Genomic DNA, 20,290 nt, shown 5'->3' with positions numbered 1-20,290 from the left:
GGAAACACTCCTGTGTGGGACTCACTTGAGTTTTGGATTTTTTGGCATTGGACCTGTCAGGTTCTTCTGTGTCAGATGCTGCCTTCTCCCGCTGCCTCTTGGAGTTCTTGAGAGGAGAAGAAACCTCTTCCTTTATCTTCTGCCACAACGGGAACAGAACACAACACTCACCAGTGGTGTAAATGCAAAGGTAAGTTGAGTGTAGGCCAGTGCCACCCTACTAACACAGATTAAGGAGCAGCAGAACTCAGGGGTTGGCACAGTCAGTATTTAAGAGCACTCCAATGCACATCAAACTGGTAGGAAGAAGGCAAAGTGCACAAAGCATTCCTCATATGAAGGGATATTTTAAAGAGAGCTGGGCAGAACCAAGTCCAGGAGGAACTCACGGCAGACCCAGGTTACCCTTCCAACATAGACCAACACCAGTTATTAACTGGTGCAAGACAGAGCCAGAATTTCTGCAGGAGACAGGATAAACCTCCTTCTGCTGCATGCAAGTCTTGCTCTACTCTTGATATTTTGAGAGGAATATTTTTAGATCCCCTCAAATACAGGGCCAAGAGTGAATAGCTATTCTGAGATTACTACCTTCTCCCATGGCCTGGAAAAGCTCTGTGCATCACATAATTACCTAACTTTAAATTCTGCCGAGTTTTCAGTTTTATAATGTGAAAACTTACTCCATGCTCATTTTGACTTTTTTAAATCTGTGTAATATTTATTTTTAACTTGCTACTTCTCAATTCACACTGCTTAATGGTAAGCCTTCAGCTTCATGTGGCTTTGTTTCTTTAGAGCTCCCTTGGAAAGGCACTCAGTTCATTTGAAGAGACTCAACTGTCAGCTTGCTCTGAACAATCAAACAAATACACCTCCAGAAAACAGTAGCAGAAGCAGAATCAATTACTAAATGCTCATACTCCTTTGTAAACAAAGATTAAGTACTGCTTACAAAAAATCCCCAAAACTGTCTACTAGTCTTAAATTCAGCATTTCTGATCTGCATTACTCCCCTGAGCTTAATGCTTGCATTTGCATCTGAAGTGGGGGGATTACTTTACTGTGAGAGCAGGGAGGTGATGTGGGGAGGTTGGATCACTCCCACCCCTCCCTGGCCAGCTCCAGGCTGCCCCACTCTCTGCCTTACCCACACTCACGGGGCTTTTGGGTCGTGGAGAGATTCCCCAGCCTCCTGTACCTGCCTGAAGGGCCTCAGGTGTGCAGCCCTGGCTGGGGGAGCCCAGGGAAGGGTTACCTGCCCAAGAGGCCTCAGTATTCAGCCCAGGGAAGGGTTACCTGCCCAAGAGGCCTCAGTATTCAGCCCATGGGAAGGGTTACCTGCCCGAGAGGCCTCAGTATTCAGCCCAGGGAAGGGTTACCTGCCCAAGAGGCCTCAGTATTCAGCCCATGGGAAGGGCTACCTGCCCAAGGCAGCCCAGGGAAGGGTTACCTGCCCGAGAGGCCTCAGTATTCAGCCCAGGGGAAGGGTTACCTGCCCAAGGCAGCCCATGGGAAGGGTTACCTGCCCAAGGCAGCCCAGGGGAAGGGCTACCTGCCCGAGAGGCCTCTCCTGGCAGGCAGAGCCCATGGGAAGGGTTACCTGCCCAAGGCAGCCCAGGGAAGGGTTACCTGCCCAAGAGGCCTCAGTATTCAGCCAATGGGAAGGGTTACCTGCCCAAGGCAGCCCAGGGAAGGGTTACCTGCCCGAGAGGCCTCAGTATTCAGCCCATGGGAAGGGTTACCTGCCCGAGAGGCCTCAGTATTCAGCCCAGGGAAGGGTTACCTGCCCAAGAGGCCTCAGTATTCAGTCCAGGGAAGGGTTACCTGCCCAAGGCAGCCCAGGGAAGGGTTACCTGCCCGAGAGGCCTCTCCTGGCCGGGGCTGCCCAGGTGTGGGGTTACCTTGGTGGATTTCTTGACAGACTCGGCCTTGCTGTCGTTGCTGGAGGTGCTGGCGGCGCTGGGCGAGTTGCGGCCGCTGGAGCGCACGTCCTCGGCGATGGGCGAGGCGCGGCCATCGGGGCTGGCCGCCTGCTTCTTCCTGCCACTGCGTAGGGTCGACATCTGGGGACGACAGCCCGGTCAGCTCAGCACTGAGGGGCCCCTCAGAGTGCTCTGCCCCGGCAGGGCCATGGGGGGCACGGCCCGGCACCAAAAACCTGCAGCGTTTCTGCACTTCGTCCTTCAAAGCCCAACCGGACTCAAATGTAAAAGGAGGCAAATCCTAATTCTGCCTACTCACAAGCATTAAGTGCTGATTATTTCATCAGCAGTGTCTGTTAGAAATGGCATTCAGGAAGATGTTCCCATACGCAGCACACACACAAGGGGGCAGAGGCAGGAGAGGAGCCCATGTTCCATTAAGAATGCTCCATCTGCTGGCAGTCAAGGCCAAGGTCCAAACTCCCAGTTCCAGCGTGCTCCTGCTATGCTTTAGAAAGCACAGAGCTCTATCTGACTATCTACTCCATCAGTAAGGGATCAGGAGAGCACATTTCAATAATTAATGCTGTTTTCCTGCCAGTTTGGCACTTTTCTGGAGGACTGACTACGAAAGCCAACACTCCCCAAGAGTGGAGCCTCACGAGGTATTTACAATCAATGGTCACATCATCCTCTTCAGAAAGACAGAGAGGGGAGGGCAAGGAAAGAAATCTATCTGCTGCTTTCCCTCAGCTAAACCCAACTCCAAGATAAATCACCCAGAGCTGCTCCTGGTGCCCCACTCGAGTCACAACTCAGAGCACACCAACCACAGAGGCAAAGCAGAGCTCTCTGAGGGAAGAGGCTTTAACTCCAGTAACATGAGGAGACCACATGAACACCATCTGATTTTAATCCCTCCCAAGGGCACAGCTCTGACAGGATGCAGCTGGAAGGAGGACATGCACTAGCACAGGATCTGCAGTGCACTGCCAATGCCCCCTCACGGTGACAGCCCACTGCCAGTCATGACAGAGAAATAGCACAGCTTGCAGGGACATTCCATCCCCTTTTCCAGAGACAGCTCAGCCTCAGCAAAGCTCCCCCTGGCACACACAGGCAGCAGGAGCAGCTCAGCCCATGGCAAACCAGTTCAGGGCCCTGGCTCCCTTTGCCCCTGCCCTGAGGAGGGTGAAACGCACCGAGCCTCGACTGCGCCGTGTCCTCATGCTATGCTTCCCGCTGAGGCCATCGTCTTCCTCCTTCACAGGCTTGAACATAAAGGGGGGGGGGTCCACGGGCTTCTCGATGGGCGGCAGCTCCCCGTACTTCTTGAAGTGGATGCGGCAGTCGGTGCACAGCAGGATGTTCTCCCGGCCCCCGTGGTGCCAGTCCTTGGAGGCTTGGGGCAGGGAAAGCAACAGCTCAGCACCCACAGAGCATCCAGCCCAGCACGAACACAGCAATTGTTAAAAAAAAGCTGATTTTCTATGGGTAACAAGTTTCTGGAAAAGTCTGTCCTGTCCCAGCGCACACCCTCAATATTCAATTTTTACCAACTACGGTTGCTTGCTTAAGAAACTCCAGCTTTGAGGCACAGAAAGAAACCTTATCTGCTCTACCTGGGAGCTAACAAGCAGCTGTTGTTCTTCAAAGCTGTGGTTTCTGCAAGAGAAGTGAGCTGTGAACCTCTCATTTCCTTCCCCATTCTGGGGCTTCCACTTTCAGCTGCAAATGCCCCAGCACCAGACAACCTTTGGGAGCAGCCACAGCAAGGGGGCGGATGCACAGGAGATTTGGTGCAGCACCAGGAAGTTTAGTGTGTGACAGCCACAGCCCAACAGTGACTCATTATGCCCCAAACTGATTACATAGATTATGGATTATGCAGATTTATGCCTGTCTAAATGTCTACCTCGGGCTCCCCCTCTGTCACCGCAGTATTAATGTGCAATGGCAAAGCCTGATGAACTCTGCTAGGAACGCTGCATATTTCAGCTGAGAGCAGCTGCCCCAGCTCAGGAGCTGCTCGTGCTGGTGCAGCCAGCCCCAGGGGAGCAGAGGGGAGCCCCAGCAGGGCTGGCACTGCACTGGCACTGGCACTGGCACTGGCACGTACTGGTGGTGAAGCAGTGGCGGCAGGCGTAGCCCTTCAGCTCCTGCTCGCTGTCCTCGCTGTCAAAGTCATCCTCACTGGCCGAGCTCAGGTCCACTGAGGGTGGGAGAGAGAGAGGAAAATGGAAAATCAACACTCAGCAGGATTTTCTATTTCCTCCTACTTGGCTAAAATAAGCACTAAGTGGAATGGATCGTGACTCCCCACGCCCACTCTGCCTTGCATGGCCATTATTGCTGATTCTTCACACTGAGCAAAGCCAGATCTCATCACGCTGCAGGTTCAAGAGGATCCCAGGAATGTGCCAAGGGATTCAACTCCTGGAACCTCTGATTCAGCACGTGCTACATTTCCAGGTAAGTTGTCATTCAAATACCATCCATGGGGAGGTCAAGAGGCTATGTTCCAAACCCACGATTTTCAAGAGAAAAGGCAATTATCTCTAGAATCTGGTCAAATTTGAAATAAAATATTCTACATTTAAAACCTACAATATCCCATGAACAGGCCCTGCAGTAGCTTTTCTGATTTTTATTTTGTTACCCAGCAGCAGAGGTGTTTGTGGGTGGAGGAATCAACGCTTACATACCATGGACCTGTTTGGAAAACATGTTGAGATCCTTTTGCATGAGAGGCACTAAAGGATAACTAACACCAGCTCTCGTGTCCTTAATGCAGGACTCAAAGTTTTAACCTGTGGCACACTCACACTGCAAAAATGTCATGTTCTGAAGAAGAAGAGAATATGCAAAGGGTCCCTCTCCTTTGAGGCAAATTAGCTGATTACACATCTATGAGCTCAAAAGCAGCATCTAAAGCACTGAAAATACGCAGACATCACAAAAGCTGTATCTTACCTTCTAAACACCTCAGGAGTAAGTATTTCCCTTTTGAGAGCACTGCACTGTTCTAGTCCCACCACTATAAATTCACAACACAACAGGGCTGTAATTTGGCACAAGCAGGAAGCCCTGAGGCTTCTTCTGTTCAAATCTTTAATTAGAAGAGAGGTCCTTGATACAGGAACAGTGTTTTTCTAAAGGCTCCAAGAGGATGTTTTGTACATGCAGGTTATAGTTTATGGATTAAAGCTCACGGATTCTCCTGTACTTGCCATCAGCATTTGTCAGCAACTCATTACCCTTCAAATTAACACAGGGTTACATTTAATAGCTACCACTGCTCTGATTCCTACATTAATACTTGCAGGTGCTCAAACCCTGACTGCAGAGCTGACCCCAGGCTAGCACTTGTTTCTTTTGCCAAATGAATTGTGACTCTCATCCTGCAGTCAGGTCCATAGGATGGGTTCCCCCAGCCACAAGCTCTCACAAGCTGAGTATGTGGGATTGAGCTGTGGAGTCCAGATCCTCACTCCTTGTGCACAGCAGTAACTCCCACCAGCTGAGCAGGGAAAGCTCCCAGCCCTTTCCTGCTCCCTCCCTTCTATCCTGGATAGAATTCTGTGTCCAGCCTGCCCACCACATCCTCCACCAGCCCTGGTCATTATTACATCTGCCTCCCACAGCCCCTTTTCTCTATGTGGCTTTAGGAAGATTTAAACCTCCCAGGGTAACAAACCCTTCCCATTTGGACAAAGGTTTCTGTCCCTGTAGGGACCCTGCACGAGGCAGCAGGCACTGCTCTGGGGAATTGCTTTGGGTCGGACACTTCTGCTCCAGGCAAGGCCACTGCCCCTCCAAGGCTGCCTGGGACAGTCTGAGCTCCAGCAGAGGGTAGGGATTGCCCAGAAGGATGGAAGGGACTTCTTTCCAAAGACAGGGAGCCCTTCCTTCCTTCCTTCTGTGCTTCCCAATCCCCATTACTGTAACAAGCCTGGAGAACATACAACACAGCACCAAGAAAAAGCGCGGGGAAACCCAACCCCAGGGCAGCACTTCCATCCCCACAGGACGCTTTAATGCTTAATGCCTGCACACATCCCTGGCTGACCAAAGCCCCGCTCCAGCAGCACGGTGCAGGAGCAGGGAGGGCGGCTGCCCCAGCCCCATTTCCCGCTGTCCCTGGGATGCGTGGCACCTGCTCCCTGCCCGGCAGTGCCCAGCCGGGGCTGCACTCACAGAACTCGCTGGAGGGGGGCCTGGAGGGGGTGTTGACGGGCGTGGAGGCCGTGCGGGTTTTGATCCTGCGGAACACGGCCTGGCGCCGGTGCCGCCGGTGCGCGCGCGAGCTCGCCGCCTCGGGCGTCTTCTTCCAGTAGTAATAGAAGGTGATCAGCTCCCCCTGCAAGCACAAACAGCACAGAGCACGGGGTCAGAGGGACTGCAAACCTGCCTGCCAGCCCCTGCCTCCCCCGGCTCGCTGGGATCTTCCCAGCAAGAATCATGATGGATTTCAGCCAGGAAAAAAGAACTGTTCAGGTAAGACACACAAAAAACACTCATTATTGGCTGCTCGCTTTTGCAAGAGGAGGAAAATAAGCAAATAAATGCTTTTTCACTCCTCCCTGAGGAAAGGAAAGAGGCTGGGAAGCACCAGGAGCCAGCCTCCACCTGGATGCCTCAGAAGAGGGTGCCCTTGTGTCACTGTCAGCGTGCCCTGGCACCGAGCTCTGACAGCCACCCCAAAGCAGACAACAGCCACTCCAGATTTGACTGCCACCCCAAAGCTGACAGCCACCCCAGACCTGATAACAACCACCCCAAACCCAACAGCCACCCCAAACCTGCCCCAGCTCCTGCTGTCCACAGACAGAACAAGGCTCAGCCCAAGCACACTCTGCCATTCTGTCAGCCATTGTTCAATATTCTGTAAGGAGCTGGAAGTTTGAGTACAAACGTGTTCAACAACAAGTCTATAACCGTAACACAACCCCACCACGCTAAATCGTGTTTTAATTTGAATATATATACCCACATCTAAATTAATTAAGCAGTTAAAAGAGCACACCTAGAGAAATGAGTGATAATTTCACAGCGTAATGAATCTGGCTTACATTCAGGAAGTGCAGCAGCTGCCATTCAAACCTGGGTTTGCAAGGCTGAACCAAAGAACAGCATGTGGTTTTAATCTCTTTTCTCTTACTTTGAAACCCCATCATTTCCTGGCGACTTGTCTGCCTCTAAGGTAAAAGGTGTTGTTGCTTTCAAGTTGCAAGGGAAAAACGGAGAAGTTCTAACCAGCCCCTTGAAAAAATCAACATCAGAACAAACATACCTGAACTGCCCACAAAAAGGGTTTCTTTGAACTGTGTTTTGTGTGATCAAATAACCTCGGCCTGCTGCCTCCGTGGGGAAATGCGGCAGCCCCTGCTCCGGGCAGAGCAGGAGTTAACTCCAATAACGACCCTGCCTGAATGCAAACCCTCCCCAGGGCCCCAAACAGGCAATTACAGCCACAGCCAATACCTGCACCACTGAAACGCTGCAAAGACAAAGGGAGGATGTTGTTCTAGACATTAACTGCTGACATTTAAGACACTTAAGAATTTTACCAGTGCCTAATTTAAAAATAGAAACCCCAGAAGAAAGAACACGACCACATTCTGGCAACGGGCAGAACAGATCATTTTTAATCTGCGCTGCCACAGACTGGGATGATGCTGCTGATCCCCACCATGGAACTGTGTTTGTGTTTCATGTATTAAATTAACAAATATTCGCAGTGATGGCTGGGGAGGAGGAGCAAGGGGGCAAAACGTTACCTACAATTCTTGATTCTGAGGGACTAAACCCTACTAAGAATATTAAAAATGTGTTTCCTGCAGAGGATCTGAAGCTGCCTGGTGATGAGCACACAATGCTCACGGCAAACTGGGCAGAGCAGCAGCTCTGGGCCCAGCACCCTGCTTGTTTGCTTTAGAAATGCCATTTCCCTGAGCCCATCCAGCGGGCTCAAAGTCCACCCAGGCCAGCTGTTTGTCCACTTGGGGCTGCGCCCGTGCCAGGGCCAGCCTGGGCTCTGCAGGGAGGCCTTGGCAATGCTCTGCACAGGCTCAAAGCCTCCTGCAAATGAAACCGGTCGTTTTTTACCTATAAATTCATTTGTACCAAATCTGAGGTGTCGGCACCAAGGAGCAAGTCAGTAAATCCCATGTCTTTATGTCAGTGAATGAATGTGTCCTCTGACACACGGCAACAGCAGAGTGGGAGCCAATCTGTTCTCCTCCCACCATAAAATAGGGAATGGGAACCTATTAGAGCTCCATTTACACATTGCAAAGCCATCAGGTCCCGAGGGAAGTTTAACAATTTATACATGCAGATCATAAAGCAAAGTTTAAAAAAGAAACTGTGGATATTTATAGAAATGCCAGCCTCATGACCATAATGCTTTTCCCCCCTGAGACTGGCTCAGAAGTGCAGTCACAACTGCACAGGGATAAAGATGAAGTCAAAGTCTGTTTATCCAACAACCAGTTTTACCCCAGGTAAAAAGGACCAAAGAATGAAAGGACCAAAGAATGCAGTTCATGGTCAGAGTGCACAGTGCAGCACTCAGGAAAGGGCTCAGGGAGCAAGAGAGCACTCAGAGGGGCAGCACACACAGAATGCCAGGTTACACGGGTACCCGCTGAAGGGATTCCCTGCAGGATCCCCTGGGCTGCCCAGGATGGCACTGTGTGCCCAGGGATAAATGCTGGGGCTCAGCCTGGCAGCATCACCCCCATCCTGATGCCCAGGATGGCACTGTGTGCCCAGGGATAAATGCTGGGGCTCAGCCTGGCAGCATCACCCCCATCCTGATGCCCAGGATGGCACTGTGTGCCCAGGGATAAATGCTGGGGCTCAGCCTGGCAGCATCACCCCCATCCTGATGCCACTGTGTGGGTTCAGCCTGGCAGCATCACCCTTCTCCTGCTGCCTGCATGGGTGGCACAGGCTGCAGCACAAAGGGCTGAGTCAGGCAAGCTCAGGCTCCCCAAACAGGGAGCAAAAGCAGCTCCCAGCCTCACTGCAAGAAGTCAAATGAGCTTTAATCAAACATGCACGGTGCGCGCTGCTGAAAGCCAGGGCACATAAATTCGGGAACAAAAGCTGCTGCAGAAATCAATAGCCTCCTGAAACATTAACACAGGCCAGCATTGATCAAAGGCCCTGGGACAAAAGGCTGCCTTGCAAATTGGCTGCTGCTTTTGCTTGCAAGCAAACACGGAGGCATGAACGCTGTGACACGAATGGCCCGCAACGATCGTTTTGTTGGGGTGATCTCACCTCGGCTCACCACGAGGTCTCGCAGTCAGCACATCCCACATCCCCGAGCCGTGCCAGCCTGGCAGGGCTGGGCAGCTGCTCCAGAGCTCTTTCTGTGGCTCCCAGGCCATCAGCAGGGCCAGCCTGCCGTGCCAGCCTGCAAACACAGCAGTGGCCTTGTCCTGCGGCTGCTCGGGCAGGCTGGCCACGGCCGCAGCACAGCAGAGGCACAGCAACAGCCTGGCCATCCCATCCCTGAAGATGCTGCCAATGCCCTCCCAAACCACCTCCAGGCCCAGCTTTCTCTTTTCCAGCACTGTGGGAGCAGACTCCTTTCCCCTCCTGGTCACGCAGCCTCACCTTCCCTCCACACACCAGCACCTCTCCTTTCCTGCACACACAGCTCCGTGTCTCCATGTGAACATCTGATTAACTGTCCCCAACACTCAGAAAGCAAAATGAGAAGCATTATTCAGGCTTTTAACGGCACATTTCCCTGACAACACCGACATTCCCAAGTTTCACAAGGCAGAGGGGATTATGTTCCTCACTGAAAACACCAGTTCAGCTTTCAGCAGCTCTGAAATGCACGCAGAGCTCACACTCCAGTCTGCTGCCTGCTCCTGCCAAGGCCATCTCACCCCTCCTCGTAGGTGCATATACAAAAGTCACACTTCATCTCCTTTCAGCTGTGTTCTGCAGGTTATTTCTGCACAGGGAGAGGATTCTGCAGGTTATTTCTGCACAGGGAGAGGATTCTGCAGGTTATTTCTGCACAGGGAGATGAGGCTCAGACCCCTCTGCAGAGGTCATCAGAGCAGCCCCTCTGCCTGCAAACCCTGCTTTTCTATTTCTGATCAGCAATGTTCCAATGTAAAACCCAGAGCCCGAGCTGTTTGTGTTCAGTCCTGCCTGGCACACACAGGGTCAGGGCTGGGTGTGCATCCCTGGGCAGGAGGGCTCCGACAGCTCCTGCACAAGCCAATGCCACACACACCAGCTTCCCTGCAAGTATCTGTTAGGGTATAACACAGTGAGCAAACACAGTAATTGCTGTTTAATTTCCCCAGAGCCGAGCTCTGACAGGAAAAAAAAAAAAAAATCATGGAGGAGGGGAATAGCTTTGCAGTAATGAAAGAGAAAAAGTAAATGACAGCACTCCTCACTGGCTGCAACAGCCATGGCAGGGCAGGGGGAACACACTGTCCAGCTGTGGCCTTAATGAATTCACAATCTTTCTGGAATGCCTCAAGATTTTATTAAGTCAACTCAATTTAGCTAATACTTATAAAGTCCTGCAGTAAGAACAGTCTCCAGTGCTTCCCTGATGCCCTGGCACAGGGCAGGAGCAGAACACGGGTTTGGATCAAGGCAGAGTGGAACACACTGAGCCGGGGCAGGTCACAAATAACCCAGGACACTGCCCTGCACATCAGGAGACAGAACTGAGAACATCCAGCCCTTCCATCACCCAGCCAGGGCAGGGGGGAACCAGCACCCCTGCAGTGTACGTGACACCTGGGACAGGGCAGTGGTGACCATGGCAGGGCTGGGTTAGCCTGGACTCCATGATCCTGGAGGGCTTCCCCAGCCTCAGTGACTCTGTGCCTCGTTCTTCTCATGATCCACACCCAGCGAGAGGAGAGGGGAACCCCTGCACAAGCTGGAGGGTGAGAGGAGCAGCTGTGAGAGCCCAGGAGCTGCAGGGACCATTGCTGCAGTGACAGGCTCAGCTCCATCCTCTGCCAGCCATGACAAACAGCCCTGCACATGCTCTAATTAAGCAGCAAGTCTCAGCAGCCTGTTCAGTAGCACTGATTCATGTCCACCTCGGGCGCACAGGAATCCTGCATATTCCAACACATCACTGAGGTTTTAAGAGAGGCTTTTAAAAACCAAGCAATACTTCACTTAACACTACAAAAAGCCCCATTAAAAATGGTGGGACGCTCTCTGAGGAGTCCCCTGCAGGTCTGGGCTCCCTGGCAGATGTCAGAAGCACAAGTACAGCCATTTCACCCTGCAGCCCCTCTTTGCAGGCCGTTTGTCACCTCCTGGGTGGCAGCACAGCCCTGGCTCCCTGGCCCCTGCTGGGAACTGCACTCCAGTTTGGGAGGGTGGCTGTCCCCCCTGCCTCCCTGCCCTGCACACAGCCAGCTCAAACTCCCTGGGCTCATTATTCATGTGAAACTCCTGGCAAACAGGCTGAGCAAGTGGCAATCCAGAGAGGAGACAGGTGTGTGACAAACCCGGGCTGACTCCTTGGGCTTTATGCTCTCAATTTGCTCCCGGCACAGGAACAGCCACAGAATTTCCTGGGAACCCAGCCGAGGCTCCATCTGCATCTTCTGGATTTCATTTTGTTGTGGAAAAATCCTGCACTCAGACAGAGCTTTATGCTTTCTAATGGTTTCTGCTAAATGAGCACGGTACCCTGCTCAGCCCTCACTCACCAGGGAACGGGGAGCTCCTCTCTCCCACAAATGAGGGCTCTGCTCTGTCTGAAGGGCTGCCACGGGTCCTGAGAGACCTGGGGCACTCCTGGGAGGGCCAAAACAAGCCTGGGACACAAAGATTTCACTCCCAAGTTCCTCGAGCAGTGAAGGGACCAGAATAACGTCACTGTGCACCTAAACACACAGGGGACACTTCTGTAACTGCCCCAGCAGAATGTGTCTGCCCTCCTGAGCTCCTACCAACTGTCCCACAAAATGGGTGAGGGATGGAATCACTGCCAGAGGAGTGAAATCACTGCCAGAGGAGTGAAATCACTGTCAGAGGAGTGAAATCACTATCAGGAGAGAGTCAGTGCAGGGGAAAAAGGAAAGAATACATGAGCTGGATGTAAATAATCTCTCCTCCAAAACAAACATTATCTGCAGCAGCACAGCAACACCCCAGCACCGTACAGCATCTTCTCTTGATGACGAAGTCAATGAAGTTTTACAAATGAAGTCCCAGCACGTCCTTTTGAAGTTTTATGGCGTGAGGAAACAAAGAGACAGAAGATTTATAAATGGGCCGAGATCAATCCTGAGTGGGAAGGACAATTGTGCTGATTAACCCCAGCTCCGGGAGCAGCCCCTGAAACTCCCTCAGAACCCCAGCCCAGGCCTGCAGGACAGGGTCACCCATCCTTGGGAAGGTCTGGCTGAGTGCTCAACATTTCCTCGTGCCCTACACGAGCTGCTCTTTGGATAGCAGGAATCCCTGCTTCACTCGTGCCTGCGTGGCTTCAGCAAGCCACACAGAAATTGAAATTATCCCCAAAAACACCAGCAACTCCTCTGTGTGCCACATCCAACTGGCCATTTCCATGCAGCTCACTTGTTCATCTCTTCCAGTGTTTGTAATTAAGGCTGCACAAACTGGCAGCAAATAAGATAATTAACATTTTATGGAACTTACCCGGGCTATGCACACAACTCTTTTTCCCCTCCATTTTTAGGGATTTAAGCACCAGCTTTAGCAGTTGTGCCAAACAAATGCAGAGCACACTGGGGCATTGTTTTAAGGCTGAGCCCCAGTTAAAAGCTGCCACCCCTCTCTGCATCAGGCCAGAATGGGAAGAAAGCTTTTGTAATTAAGGCTTCTTCCTCCAGAGACTCCTCTTTGTTAATCAACAGAGTTCCCAATCCCCACAGGAACTCTCACACTGTTGGCTGCATCCATTATTAATTATCAGAGCCTGTCCTTAGCAGTGGTGGCTCCAGGCCTGTGCAGCCCTGCCAGGGTCACCAGGAATGTCCCAGGGGCTGGAGCCACCACGGGGTTATCAAAACAGGGACAGCTCAGGACCTCAGCCTTATACACATTCGTTGGTTTTCTATTGTATTTATTGTTTATTACAAACATATATATTTATTTATATAGTTATATATTTATTTATATTTATATATAAATAATATAATATATAGAATATCACATATAATTATATATAATGATATATTTTTATATATAAATATATAGTTATATATTTATATATTTTGTATTTATATATTTATTATTTTATTTTTTATTTAAAATTTTGTATATATGTACACAAATTTTGTATATGAATCATATATATTTATATATTATTTTTTGCGTTTATTTTCTACTCAGCTTTCCCTTTGCAACTTGCATTGTCAACGTTCCTGGGGTTATAAATCCTGATTTTCTCCATCACTTTTATCGGCAGTAATTTAACCCCTGCCCAATGCTGCAGCCCTGCTGGGATGCTCTCAGCCCTGAGCACTCACACAGGGCCAGGGAATGAGGAGCAGAGCCAAAATGCCTCTGAAAGGCGGCACAAGGTGCTTTTCCTGGGCCAGCAGTGCTCCTGTTCCATTCCCCAGCCCACACCCAGCCCTGGGGTGCACAGGCAGCATCTCCTGCTCAGGGCACACTCTCCAGATCTGAACTCACATGCCAGGACCAAAGGGAGCGGGATAAATACCCAGATAAGCTGACACCAGTTCCTGAGGAGAGCTCCCAGGGCATTGTCTGCACTGGGCTGTGTCTCTCCCACTGCACTTCCACCTCCCCACCAATACTGAGCACGACAACGAGAATTCAGCAGCACAATGCCCAGAGCAGGGCCTGCTCAATGGAGCTGCCAATTATCCCTTGTACTGCACTCTCTCCTTGCACCAGCTCCGCAATTAGGGTTCCTGATTGGGCGCAGCTGGAGTTCAGGCCGAGGAACAAACCCCATTTCCAGAGCCCAGGGCTGATCCCATTCCCGCCCCACAGCCAAGGCAGCCCGGTTCCTGGGGCTGTGACAGTGCCACGGAGCCATAAAGCACCTCCAACCACACGCTCCATCCTGTAAACATTTCTCTATTTATCTGCCCTTCATTACATGCACAATCTTATCATCCCTGCACATCCTCAAAGCGCCAGCCGCCAGGGCCACCCATAAAATATACATGGGAATGCTGCAGCTAATGACTGGAGCAGGCAGGGAAATGAGGGATGGGAGGAGTGGGACCCGCAGGATGCTTGAAAGGGATCATCAGTTATATCTGAGCATTTCCTGAGGTGATAATTGAATGACAGTGGCTGCGAGGAAAATCCATTCCTGAGCCTCAGAAAGGGCTGGTTTTGTGTGGCAGCGTGGAATGGCTGCCAGGAAATGGGAACAGCTCCTCTGCTCCCTGGGTTTCACAGAACCACATCCAGCACCACTGCCACTCACGCCAATAAACAAATATCGACAGATTTTGGGCATTTCAGCTGCACCCAGGCTGCCTGTTGTTGTGGTTTGCATGTCAGCTTTAATTAATTGAAGTGAAAGGCCAATTTGTGCATGTGCACGAGAAAGGGACACTGAACACAAGGACAGAGCACTGTCTACTCTCATAATTCCTGTTCAAACAAAGTATTAAAATTTTAATTCTGCTATTCAGCAGGGAACTTAATCCCCCTGCATCTCAGGAAGGTGTACAGATGCTTATTTGTTTCCCAACACCTGAAATTAGGCTTGCAATTATTAAGAAAGTTTTACTACTTCAAAAATATTTTCATTATTTCCTCATGCCAGTTTTACAAATAGAATCACACTATAATCACCAAAACTTTCTCTGAGTTGTAACTGGGAGCTGTTTTTGCTGCTAGGTGAGTACTCCACAGCAGTAACTCCAGCTGGTATTTGAACCACCCCATTGGCAGAAGTGTCACCTGGGATCAATTCTGTCACCAGCGCAGCCCTGCAGGGCGGAGGGCAAACACTGAGTGCAGCTCAGTCACCCTGGGAGGGACAATGAAATAACCCCACACCCCACCCCACAGCAGCATCCCCAGCTCAGGGAACCCCCATCCAGCTGAAACCCCCAGGTGGGATGGACGGCATCCTGCTGATGGGAGGAGAGGATTTCCAGGGCTGGTTTCCCCTGGCAGAGCTCACTCCTGGCCCTGCTCCTCACCTGGCAGCTCCCGGTTACCTGCCAAGCCCCAGTTTAGGTCACCCGCTGGTCCCTGTGTGGGCCATGCTCCAGTCCCCAGGCTGCTGCAGCCTCTCTGAACAGCCACACTAAACCCTGCAGCATTTCTGGGCCACCAAGGGCTGCCTGCCTGCTCCCTGCAGCTGCTGCTGCTGGTTGCTGCCCTGCAGGAAGCTCCTGGGCTCCCCCGTGAAATCAGAACCCAGGATATCGGCAGCTTTGTGTGACCAGCTGCTGGACACTGAGAAGATAACACCCCACAAAACCAAGGAAACAAACCCACTGAATAAACAAAAAATACAGAATGTGAAATTTCCATTTTCAACAGGGCAAGGAGAGCTGAGAGGTGAGGCAGAACCAGCCACTTGTTTCTCCCATGTCCCATTCCGTAAGAGCTTTTATTTAAACACAGAACTCAGATCTGAAGGTGCCCCAGCAGCAGCACTGCCTGAGCCCCGATGTGCTGAGCACTGACCTGCATTCCACACTTGCCACGCCAGATGTTTCAGGTTTTCCAAGCACATCTGTGCTGGATCACACAGAGCCTGGCCTGTCAAACGTGCACACTCCCCTCCCTGACACAGCTCCCTCCTGTCCCAGGGAGCTGCTGGGCTTTGCGGGTTTATTACAAACACAAATCAGAAAATACTCATCATTGCAATCAGGAGACAAGCTGTGAAATTATCCCCACTGCTAATGAGGAATGGCAAGAGTTAATCTCCTGGAAACAACAATTTGAACAGTCCTCACACCTGGTTATTTCACCATGTAAACTATCAGCCCCTCTGATTCCATGCTGAACACAGACACAGCGTGACCTCTTAATAAAAATCACTAGCACAGGATGTCCAACATCTGAGCAGGCCAGATGGAGGAAGAATCCTGTCCACTGACACCTGGAAAGCATCAAGTGAGCTCAGAGAAAGCAGCAGCTTATCAGTGCAAAGGCAGCATGGCACAGGGAGAGGGAGGATGGCTCCTGCCTGAGTTATGGACACAGCAAACACAGCTCTCAGCACAGTCCCCGTCATTAAACCCTGATTTTAAACAGACTGCTCTCTCAGATCTGCTCCCAGAACAGCTGTTTTCCTTTTACTGCTCTCCAAGAACAGCTCCCTAAAGCAGTAGATTTTCTAGATTAAGTGTGGAAGGTTGAGGGGTATTTCAGTGCTTTCCTGTTTATCAGAGCCATGTAAGAAAAGGAGAATATTGAAGCAGGACATGAAGCAACCCCCCACCCCCAAACCACAAAGAACTGCCACGTAAGCTGCTTATCCCTCGCTGATTGTTGCTTCCCTCCGGTCTCAAATTCCTTCTGTCAGGAAAATCCTTAGCAAGCAAAATGTAACAGAAGACAAAGCTAAGAGTTGTAAAGCAGCATTAGGAAGAGCAATTCATTGTAGCTCACTATAATACCTACACAGTGAGCTCAGGAGTGAAAGAATTACCAATTCTTTCCAGCCCTGTTCCACCCTGGTGTCTCCAGCAAACATTAATCCGAGATCAGAACCCCTCAGAAGGTGAATTTGATCCCCACGACCAGGGAAAAGGAAAAGGGCAGCAGGAGTGTGGGGCATGGCTTGGGGCCATGCAGGTTCTGCAGGAACTGCAGCTCTGCCCAGGGCAGGGGCCCTCGTCTGCAGCCCACTCCCCACCCAACACTGCAGCTGTGCCTCGTGCAGGAGCCCAGGAATCCTCCCCTGTGCCAGTGCCAGCAGCGCTGGGGACAGGGACAGGGACAGGGGACAGCCCTGGGGACAGGGACAGGACAGGGGACAGCCCTGGGGACAGGGACAGGGGACAGGGGACAGCCCTGGGGACAGGGACAGGGACAGCACAGGGGACAGCCCTGGGCACGGGGACAGGACAGGGGACAGCCCTGGGGACAGGGACAGGACAGGGGACAGCCCTGGGCATGGGGACAGGGACAGGGGACAGCCCTGGGGACAGGGACAGGGGACAGCCCTGGGGATGGGGACAGGGACAGGGACAGGGGACAGCCCTGGGGATGGGGACAGGGACAGGACAGGGGACAGCCCTGGGCACGGGGACAGGACAGGGGACAGCCCTGGGGACAGGGACAGGACAGGGGACAGCCCTGGGCATGGGGACAGGGACAGGGGACAGCCCTGGGGACAGGGACAGGGGACAGGGGACAGCCCTGGGGACAGGGACAGGGACAGGACAGGGGACAGCCCTGGGCACGGGGACAGGACAGGGGACAGCCCTGGGGACAGGGACAGGACAGGGGACAGCCCTGGGCATGGGGACAGGGACAGGGGACAGCCCTGGGGACAGGGACAGGGACAGGGGACAGCCCTGGGGACAGGGACAGGACAGGGGACAGCCCTGGGGATGGGGACAGGGACAGGGACAGGGGACAGCCCTGGGCACGGGGACAGGACAGGTTACAGCCCTGGGGACAGGGACAGGACAGGGGACAGCCCTGGGGACAGGGACAGGACAGGTTACAGCCCTGGGGACAGGGACAGGGACAGGGGACAGCCCTGGGGACAGGGACAGGACAGGGGACAGCCCTGGGCACGGGGACAGGGACAGGGACAGGTGACAGCCCTGGGGACAGGGACAGGACAGGGGACAGCCCTGGGCACAGGGACAGGGACAGGGGACAGCCCTGGGCACAGGGACAGCACAGGGGACAGCCCTGGGCACGGGGACAGCACAGGGGACAGCCCTGGGCACGGGGACAGGGACAGGGGACAGCCCTGGGCACGGGGACAGGGACAGCACAGGGGACAGCCCTGGGCACGGGGACAGGGACAGGACAGGGGACAGCCCTGGGCACAGGGACAGGACAGGGGACAGCCCTGGGCACAGGGACAGGGACAGGGGACAGCCCTGGGGACAGGGACTGGACAGGGGACAGCCCTGGGCACAGGGACAGGACAGGGGACAGCCCTGGGCACAGGGACAGGGACAGGACAGGGGACAGCCCTGGGCACAGGGACAGGGACAGGACAGCGGACAGCCCTGGGCACGGGGACAGGGACAGCACAGGGGACAGCCCTGGGCATGGGGACAGCACAGGGGACAGCCCTGGGCACAGGGACAGGGACAGGACAGGGGACAGCCCTGGGCACAGGGACAGGACAGGGGACAGCCCTGGGCACGGGGACAGGGACAGGGACAGGGGACAGCCCTGGGCACAGGGACAGGACAGGGGACAGCCCTGGGCACAGGGACAGGGACAGGGACAGGGGACAGCCCTGGGCACAGGGACAGGACAGGGGACAGCCCTGGGCACAGGGACAGGGACAGCACAGGGGACAGCCCTGGGCACAGGGACAGGGACAGCACAGGGGACAGCCCTGTCCCCTGCCCAGCCTGGCAGGAGGATCGGTGCAATCAGAGCTCAGACTCAGCACTGAGGTGTCACAAAGCAGCAGAGAGGCCCCCAGAAGGGGGAACTTCACCCCAGCAGTGACACCAACACCTGCTGGCCTCCTCCTCCTCTGGAGCCTGCTGATGTTCCACTTGTGTGGCTCTTGGAAGGACAAACTGCTATTAGCTGACCAGCTGCAGCCCCAGAGCTTCCCCGAGCGCCGGATCCTGATCTCCAACCCCTGCACTGTCTGCAAACGACACTGCACACAGAAACATCCCTGACAGCCACAGTTCCCCGCTGCATCCTTCTCTTTACACTTTGTTTTTCTGGACCAGGTTTGCTTCCCCTGCAAACAAACCAACCATCCTGCGGTTCCAGACAGAGCACAGCAGCTTTCATCCGTTAGAAAGTCTCATTTCATTCTGGATTTCACTGACTGCAGCAGAATATCACACCCTAAATAAATTCCTCAGAAAGATGCAGTGACCCAGAGGCACAGCTGAGCGCTGGAAAAAAGCCTGACATGGAAGCTCAGGGTGCTGATGTGTCTGCATGGAAAATGAGTGATAAAAAACCCATCCCCAAGATGCCAGCTCCTGTTAATTACAAACACATCCAAGCACCAGCAGCTGCCACGAGCAAGGCACAGATCTGCAGTCACAGGGACGGGAGACATCACACAGCTCTGGGAAGGAAGGAAACCCTGTGCCATGTGAAAGACACACCACAAGAGCTATTTTCTCCTTAAAAAACCCACTTTGCTGCGCTTGATCTGCCCACATGTAAGCACAGGGGAAGTTGTGAATGTCTCATGTACCATCCCACAAGCAATTCCACCTCTCCTGCTTTCCCCCTCGTTAAACTCAGCACAGCAACGCTGCTAAGACACACAGTCTGGTTCTGGCGCATCCCTGCAGGTGTTCTTTGGAAGGTAAACAGGCAATTTCTCTAATTATTTCTATTGCTCAGGCCTGACATGTGGAATCAGCCTGGAATTCAGCCCATTCCCACAGGATGTGGGGGCAACCAGGATTCCCTGTGCTGACACTGCCGTCAGCAACCGCTGCCCAGCAAACAGGGCAAAAAGTGGCATTTCTGGGGGAAATGAAACAAAAGCTGCAAATTGAGCCCCGTGTTTTCATGCCTATGATAAAACTAAAAGGGAAAACACTGAAGAAGATGCACTGAACCTCTGGAATCTGAGTGGAATTTTTCCAGCGTTATTTCTCACAGCAGCACTGGCCCCTCTTTAAAATGCCCCATGGATCTTTCACACACAAACACTCAAGAGGCTGCACACACACCTGCAGGCAGCCCAGGCATGTGAGGGCTCCTGGAGTGTTTATTCTGCAGCAATTCCCTGCCACAGTACCTGGCAATTCCAGACTTTGCAGGGAGGAGGAATTCTGCACCTCCAGCCCTGGAGCATCAGTGACGGCAGAGCTGAGCAGCACCCAGGGAGCAAAGGGGAGTTTGGGGGAGCAGAATAACCCAGGAGCCTGAACCCACCCATGTACAGCACTGGAGGGAAAAGCAGGGAGCAGCTCCTGGGAGGTTTGTGTAAATCCTGTGTAAATCCTGATGGAGCTGAGGAGGGCGGCACTGCAAACCCTCACAGTGCAGAGAAATGGGTATCTTGAAGCTAGACAATTAATAAAACATTAAAAAAAAGAGTAGGGGATGTTTTGCAAATACAAATAAAAACCAAACAAAAAACCCCAACAAACCTGCAACTAATACAAATGATTTCCTCACAGTCACTCTCAGCAGTTCCCTTGAGCAGGCAAACACCCAATAACCAGAGCTCAAACAGGCAGAAGCTCCCA

The 20,290-nt window shown here is 52.6% G+C and overlaps 1 protein-coding gene across 4 annotated transcripts in view; it reads right to left on the bottom strand.

The window, feature by feature from the left end:
• RERE (arginine-glutamic acid dipeptide repeats) overlaps positions 1–20,290 on the bottom strand; it is a 175,261-nt gene that overhangs the window by 7,762 nt on the left and 147,209 nt on the right. For 3 of the 4 annotated variants that reach the window (XM_054292111.1, XM_054292112.1, XM_054292114.1), the window contains 5 exons: positions 6,123–6,285; positions 4,045–4,137; positions 3,128–3,327; positions 1,905–2,066; positions 26–139 (listed from right to left, as the gene is read on the bottom strand). In XM_054292111.1, coding sequence (XP_054148086.1) covers positions 26–139; positions 1,905–2,066; positions 3,128–3,327; positions 4,045–4,137; positions 6,123–6,285 — 732 coding nt within the window. The remainder of the gene's footprint in view (positions 1–25; positions 140–1,904; positions 2,067–3,127; positions 3,328–4,044; positions 4,138–6,122; positions 6,286–20,290) is intronic. The other variant, XM_054292113.1, reaches the window with a different exon arrangement.

Source organism: Melozone crissalis, unplaced genomic scaffold (assembly GCF_028551555.1).
Source record: "Melozone crissalis strain CALT ecotype California unplaced genomic scaffold, PUWL_Pcris_2 ptg000107l_1, whole genome shotgun sequence".
NCBI classification, from domain to species: domain Eukaryota; kingdom Metazoa; phylum Chordata; class Aves; order Passeriformes; family Passerellidae; genus Melozone; species Melozone crissalis.
Note: the sequence above shows the minus strand (reverse complement) of the source record. Positions and strands in the feature narration are given on the sequence as shown.